This window comes from Chinchilla lanigera, unplaced genomic scaffold (genome assembly GCF_000276665.1).
Source record: "Chinchilla lanigera isolate Chin_1 unplaced genomic scaffold, ChiLan1.0 scaffold00013, whole genome shotgun sequence".
NCBI lineage: Eukaryota > Metazoa > Chordata > Mammalia > Rodentia > Chinchillidae > Chinchilla > Chinchilla lanigera.
In genome coordinates, this window is record NW_004955414.1 from 23,922,680 (window position 1) to 23,930,348 (window position 7,669).

The 7,669-nt window shown below is 42.3% G+C and overlaps 1 protein-coding gene across 2 annotated transcripts in view; it reads right to left on the reverse strand.

Moving 5' to 3' along the window:
- Nucleotides 1-2,469: 2,469 nt before the first annotated feature.
- The window catches only part of Ric3 (RIC3 acetylcholine receptor chaperone), a 42,624-nt gene continuing 37,424 nt past the window's right edge, over nucleotides 2,470-7,669 (reverse strand). Inside the window, exons 6-7 of one of the 2 annotated variants that reach the window (XM_005380215.2) lie at nucleotides 4,089-4,566; nucleotides 2,470-3,528 (exon numbers count right to left, since the gene is read on the reverse strand). In XM_005380215.2, the coding sequence (XP_005380272.1) occupies nucleotides 4,130-4,566 (437 nt within the window). In that variant the 3' untranslated portion in view covers nucleotides 2,470-3,528; nucleotides 4,089-4,129. Of the gene's footprint in view, nucleotides 4,567-7,669 lie in introns of both variants that reach the window. The other variant, XM_013512016.1, reaches the window with a different exon arrangement.

Consider the following 7,669-nt stretch of genomic DNA (forward strand, 5'->3'; position numbering starts at 1 on the left):
AAAACGCTTTTCTACCTTGTTCAGTCCGAGGACCCTCAAATGGTTAGGTGGGTAGTAGTAAGAGCGATCATAGCTTGTTTAAAACCAGTGATGAAGGTCAACACTGCCTTTTCTCTGGCTGTGTCTTTCAAGTTTAAGAACCATCAGAGCCACACACACTGAGGCTGGTATGGGCTGAGAAGATGGTGGGGTTTAAAAATACTTAAATTAGAACTGTCCTCTTTAGGGTCAACTGTCCCAGTTGAGGGATCTGGCTGGTGGTTCTCAAGTATTCTCAGTGGGCTTAGCCCTTAAGAACAGAACAGGGCTTTGGACTGGAAAAGTCCCAACTAACAAATATAACATGGACCCAGCCACTGGACTCCTGTAGCCTTGCTCAGAGCCTTGTCCATGTAAACAAGACTTACACACATGGGAATCTTTTTAGCTTGTGGCAGACTTGAAGCCAAGAAGACAGGAGGCTGCAGCTCTGGCTGGAAGCAAGACACAAAAAAGCTAATAGTTTGATCCTGAGTGAGGAGAGATCACAACTAAAGTCTACCAGTGACTATGGAATGGACCTGGCCATATCTGGCAGTCAGGTTAGCCTTAGAAGATAAGTCCAGTAGTCCAGCAGCACAGGACTGGAGCACAGGGTGATGAGGACATTGATGCTGTTGCTGAGCACCTACCATATGCTTCATCCAGGGATATACACTTTATAAACAGTGGATCATTTAATTTAGGAGTTTATTCCTAATTCATAGGTGAGGAAACTGGTGCTCAGAGAAGTTAAGGAATAATCCAAAAGGAGACACTGGTCTTACTTCTTTGTATAAGAAGATGGTGAGAAGTACATCTTAGAAAGGTCTGATGATCATGGCAAAGCCACAGATGTGTCATTCAGATTTTTCTCAGTATTGCCGAATAAATGACAAAGTCTCCTTTGGAATACAAATAGTCTAGGTAGAAGAAATTTAAGAGTATGATAATAAGCAGATTGCTTTATTCCTTCACAGAGTTTTTGTTTTGTTTTGGTGTTGTACTGGGACGGAACTAAGGGCCTTATGTATGCAAGCAGTTAAGCTATATCCTCAGCCCCGCCACCCCCCTTTTTTTATCTTGAGACAGGGTCTTGCTAAGCTGCCCAGACTGTCCTCATACTTGCAACCCTCCTGCCTCAGTCTTCCTAGTAGCTGGGATTACACGTATGTACCATCACACCTGGCCAGATCTGAGAATTTGGTATGACCGAGGGTATCTCCTCTCTTCTGTGGCCCCAGTGGGAAACAGTGTATGCAGGATATTCTAAAAAGGAAGGAGCTTATTGTTTTTTAGTCATCAGGTTGAAGAAAAATCTTAAATGACCACAGACTATATGTTCAGATTAGTCTTTGTTTATATCCAATATCTTGGCATAATTATGAGTAGATTCTTTTTCCAAAGTGTCTAGTTTGGACTGTAAGTTAGGTGGGGATAACCTATGCCACGGGAGGTGCAAGGAATGTGGTTCTCTCAGCCCATTCTTTCTTTTTTCTTTCTTTTTTCTTTGGTACTGGGAATTGAACTCATGACCTCAGGCTTGCCAGGCAAGCGCTTATGCCGCTGAGCTATATCCCCAGCCCTTCAGGCCATTATTTCTAGAGGTTAAATACCTCTGTACTCCTCATTCTACCTCCCTGGACCCAGCTTCTGGAGCTTGTAAGATGCTTTGCACTCCTGTTATGACCTGGCTGGTCACCCACCTGCTCTATCAAGCATGGTCCCAGATAATGCAGCTGCTCCTCAGACCAGCCATCTGCCCCAGTAGTGTAACGTGTGTGCCCTGGCACAGTGCCCAGAGAGGTCACTAGTGCTAGGGGGCTGGTCAGGCTCATAGCCCCTTAGTTCTGAGAAATGAAGACCAGAGCAACAAATCCTAGTCCTATAATCCTGCTCAGCCTGGAGGGCACCTATGATATGGATATGCATATCATATGGACACCCCGGATGTGCACCTCATAGCTGCCACCTTTCATATAATAAAAGTTACCCTTAATTATGTGAGTTAGAAGCAGTGCTGTTAAGATGCACTGATTATTTCACTGATTATGGGTGACCCTGAGACCTGGACTTTACTATCCTTATTTTGTAGATGAGAAGGTTCAGACTGCCTAAAGAGTTGAAGCAACAGCTAGAGGATGCTGAAAGAACATGACTGGTTTTTCTGTGTCTGTGAATTCATAATCTTGAGCCTTCGTATAGTTCATAGTTCATTTTCTCTCTCGGGCTCCCCCATTAAATTGAGTTTTTCAAAGGCAGGAATTGAGCCTGTTGCCAGTACCCAGCACTGAGCTGCTATATGCTGACTGAATGGGAAGGAAAGGACAACTTACCTCTAATAAGGGAATCGTATCTAAAGCAAAAAAGGAAATCTGAACCAGAGACCCAGGGATGTCTTCATAAATTCAACACTTCACAGGGAATGAAAGGAAATCACATGTAAAAAAATTTATCAAAACAGTGAAGATTACTTATATAATTTTTCACCTTTAGTGTTAACATTATGCCTGTATTGCATTCAGTACATTTTAAGTGCAGTCTTTACAATATGAATCAAACGTTCCCCAGAGATAAATGTGATGCAGTATATTTTTTGCAGACTCAATGTTCATTGACTTTTCCCTTTAGTTAACAAGTAACACCTCTTAGCAGCTGATAGATTATCTTAGTATTATCCTATACCTTCTGACAACAGTTTATATACTTAGATGTGTGGTTTTAGCTATGTTTCTGACATCACAGACCAGCACAGTGAAACTCTAAAAGCTACATCTATCTTCACGTAATTTCTTAATTGTGGAGTCTTCCCCATTTCATGACTGGGAATGTCCTTAGAAACATGCCCTCTTTAAACTCGGGTCTTAACGTGTGAACTGAATTTGCTCATCCTTCATGTTAGACAGACTTCATAGGTGCCACCTCGTCCTATGAAAACACATGAAAAATGATAGCGTAGAAAGGGCTTTAGCTTGGTCAAAATCCTCCCAGTCCCTGTTTATTTCCTACTCTTCCCAACTTTCTCAAAAAGCCCAAGTACTGAAATACAGAATACATGGTTTCTTTCCCCTGAGCACCAATGTTGCCTCTGTAAGAAACACAGCAACTACCTTGTGGTGCCACTTTGTTATCTAAACTCAGCCCTTATTTCTGTTTCAAGTCACATGGATGTGAGAACCAGTTTCCTGACTGGCACAACATTACAAAGAGCGTCTAGGTTTAGTTATGTGCACAGCTTCTCTCCCCTATTGCAGGCTCCTTGGCCTGAGCTGCTCACAGTAGGATCACAACACACCCTTGTCTTCAACAGCTTCAAACAGTGGCCCTCCAGGGCAGGGACGAAAGTGTCTAAAGCTTCCCCTGGCTGCTGAAGACCAAAGGTGCTTCTGGATTTGGCAGTTCTGTTAAGCAAAACAAGGATAACAGAAGCTACAGATCCAGACACTATCAGAGCAAAACAATTTCCAAACAGCTCTGTGCTCATCTTCAGGTGAGTAGGTGTCTTCTGCCCTGGAGAAAAGAGGATATCGGAAACCTCATCAGTGGTTTCTAGTGGTTCTAGAAAGACCTTCAGCAAGAGAAAGGGGCTTCAGTTCAGTCTGCAGGGTCTTACCCCTGCTCTGTACCCATCATGCCCACAAAGAATTTTCTCCCCAGGAAGCCATTAACCTGTTCAAGCCTCAAACAAAAAGATATTTTAGAGTCTGAAATCTTCACTTGCAGCCTTAAATCCTCCTCATCTGTAAGTAGCTGTTGGTTCACAGGTAAACTGTCTGTTACTCCGAGGAGGAAGAGTCAGGCCTTTGCCTGAGTGGTCCCATCTGTGATTATGACAGACCCAGTATAATTACTCAATGTATCAACGTCTTGGTGGGGGAAAGACAAATGAGAGAATGAAGCTATCTTGTGTTCACACTAATGTCTGTGTTTTACAAGGTGACAGATGTATGAGCACCAGGAAGGATACATGATATCCCTGGTAGTGGCCCAACAGCTATGATATTTGAACACAGAGAAGGAAGTACAGGGCACAGGGCCAAGGATGAAATCGAAAAGGAGAGCAAGGTCACCTTGGGACTAGAGTAATGGGTACTTCACCAAACTGGCTGTTTCACTCTACACCCTGGAGGTTACGCTTCCTCAGCATGCCGCCTATCCATGTCGTATCGGCGCTGGTGCCCAGCTCTTCCTCTCTAAAATCTTGGGTCTGGTCTTTGTTGGTTTCCTCTTGTTCATCACTGTAGCTATCTGCACTGAATCCAGCATTCTCTGCCAAGACAACAGGATCATCTTCTTCATGAAAACAGCAGGAACATGTTTCTGGCTTTGGGTCACACGAGGTAACAGGATTATCTTTTTGGGGTCTAGGGTCAGTGGGCAGACGTTCCCAACCCACATGGTCTGGTTCTTCTTCCAGCACTTCCATTCTTTCAGCTATTTCTTCAGCAGAGGGCTCTTTTGGGTCAGGGTAATCCACCAGGATTGTTTTTTGTCTATGCTTGATACAGTCTGAAAGGTCATAAATTGGGTAAGTCTCTTCAGGGTAACCTAGAGAGAAAAGTTGCACAAAGTCTTAATGTCTCTTCAAAAAAATAAAATATCAAACTCAAAGAGGATTCTCAGGCAACAGCCATCTATATCCTATCTAATGCATTCAAGAAATCTCTTAAGATGATTCTAACAGTTCTAAAGTTTTGAACACATTACTGACTCCCAGTCCCCCTTGAAATACAAACCAATTTGGAGGAAAATCCCTTCTTAAGTGTAAGGTGCTCGGGGTAGTTAAGTCTCACCTCACGTGTTTCTGATGAAGATTAAACAAATAACATGAGCCTTCAGTTTAAAAAATGCACCAAATACCAGATGGAGAGAGCTTAGCTTAAGGCTAATGTTTATAATTTCTATTTGGAAGCATTTCCAAATCTTCTGAGGTGGGAGGTGGGAAAAGAAATGTTAAGCCGTTTGAAAAATACACCAAGAAGCTTTCTACTTCTTAAAACAACTGAAATGGCTTGCAAGTGTCGGAAACACAGGGCACGTCAGCAAGACACGCCCAAGATCCCCAAGGACGAGCACTGCATTTTCAGAAGACAGAATTCCCATTGTTGGCTTCTTCAACTTTACAAAATGGAACAAAGGAAAACAACAAACTGGTAAACAAAACGAGTAACACACTTCTGTATCCCAGCTATGATAATGAGAAAAGAGAAAATGTTGCCAAATTAAGGAATGAAATGAAATAAATCTGTGTCAGCCAAAATGAGCTTGAGCAGCAGATGGGCCGTGCTGGAGCTCATATGCCAGCGCTGGCAGTGGCAGCTCTGCTCACCACACAATGTGAAAAGCTGCAAAATTCGAAATTCATTTGCACATTATGATAATTAGCAAATTCAACCTTAATGTAAACTACTTTTTGCTACCAGTTGTGAAAAATAGCAGTCTTTTTGGGTACAGCATAGAGTATGCAGACACATTTTTACAACACTTTCAGTTTTTTTAATTCATTGTAGAAAATTTGAAAAAAAAAAAAAATGGAGAGCTTTTAAAAAAAACATAAAAATCAATCAGAATCTCACCACTGATAATAATCTGTTATATTTACTTTTGGCCTTGTTACCATATACAAACATTTTTGTTTTTCTCCCTTTCAATAAAGGATCATATTGCATATGAAATGTTGTACTTTGATTTTTTCATTCAACATTGTACTATAAGCATCTCTTCATATCATTAGGCACTCAAAAGTTGGCTGCAAAGCTATATAACTGACATGATTTACCTTATGTAAGACATTCAGACAAATTCTTTCCAACTTTCCCCTATTATAATGAACATACCAGCCAAGAGTTGTGAATATAAATCCATGTCTACTTCTCTAATTCTTTAAGACAGACTTCTATAAATATGAAAACTAGACCAAAAAGAATGGACATTTTAAAAGCATGTTTTATATGCTACCAAATTACTTTCCACAAGACTGGTATAAAATTTCTGTTCTACCAGTGATGTAAAAACTGCCTATCTTATTATCACACCCTTCCCAGCACAGACAGTAGGCTAAGAATTTTGCCAAGGCAGTCTTTATTCTCAAAATAACTTACTGTGGACAAAATGACAGGAAAGTGGAGTTTAACCACTGCTGTACTCTGGGTGTATGTTTCCTCCAAAACTCATGCTGAAACTCAATCCCCAAAGCATATGTTAGTAGTACTTAGAAGTGAGGTGTTTGGGCAGTAGTTAAGATTAGGTGAGGTCATGCAGACAGGGCTCCCATGGCATATCGTGGTTTCATAAGAGGAAAAAAATTCAAGTAAGCAAGCTTGCTCTGTGTTGCCATGTGATGCTGTCCAACATGTCATGACCCAGCAAGAAGCCATCACCAGATGATAAGCAGATGCTGACAATGCTCTTGGACTTCCAGTGAGCTTCTAAATAAATCTCCTTTTATAAATTAATCAACCCATGATGTTCAGTTATAGCAACAGAAAATGGACTAAGACAGCTACCTAAGGCCTTCACACTGTCTTTGGTCAAGGATAGGGGCTGGGGAAGTCTGTTTGCTAGTTATGTCTTAGCCACTGAATTCTTTAAAGAGAAGTACAGTTGCTGGCATGTTTTTGCCTTCACTCTACACCAAGAACAAAGCCTACCATTGGATTTCCGTGACTATCTTTGGTTTAAGAGGGAAGGTAAAAAGACTCAGACTCTAGGCCCAGCCCAATGGCTCCACCCCATTCTGAACATCTGACTGTTTCTCCAGGCTTCAGGCCCACCCTAGTACCAGGCCCCAGGATAGTTCAACAGTTCAAGTTATCATGCCTATGCCCAGCAAACTCAATCTCCAGACCAGACTGTACAGGGTCCAGGCCTGCCAGCACGCAGCCATACCCTGTGATTCCAGACTAGCTCAAAGCCAGGCTGGCAAAACCAGCTACTGGTTTCAGGTATGCCCCAGCACTAGGATGGAACCCCCGGCACCAGACAGGCACCTGGAGACACAGGCTCCATGCCTATCCAAGGGCCAGGTGAGGTCCCACAGTCCAGTACACCAAGGGTCCAAACACATCCTAATAGACCTTAGTGCTGGGTTAGCCTCCACAGCACCAGACTCTAGGAATGCCTCTGTGGACCCAAGGTGTAGGTTGACTCCTACAACCCTAGGCCCCAGTCTGCCCTCATGGATCAGATCTGCTAGGTCCTCATGGATCAAGCTGTTAGGCCTACCCTTGAAGATTCAAACTCCAAGCATCGAACCAAACACTGTAGATAAGCCAGTACACAAAGACTGGAACAAGTCCTTCTCCAAATGTACGACACCAACACCCAGATATGAGGATCAAGAACAGTCAGGGAAACATCACCACCAAATGGTCAAAGTGACATCAACAGACCCTAAAGTTTTGAAGATGCAGATACATAAACCACCAGACAAAGAATTTAAAAGAGACACGTAATGGGACAGGGATAAGGTATGAAAAATGTGTTATTTGGCAATTTCATTATTGTGGAAATATCATAGAATGAATGTACACAAACCTAGATGGTATAGGTTGTCAACCACTTGTCTCTTGCAGTCAAGAGGTGGGGTAAACATGAGATGCATGAGTCTAGTGCCAGCATAGCAAGGCATATTGTTTCACAGTAAATTTTT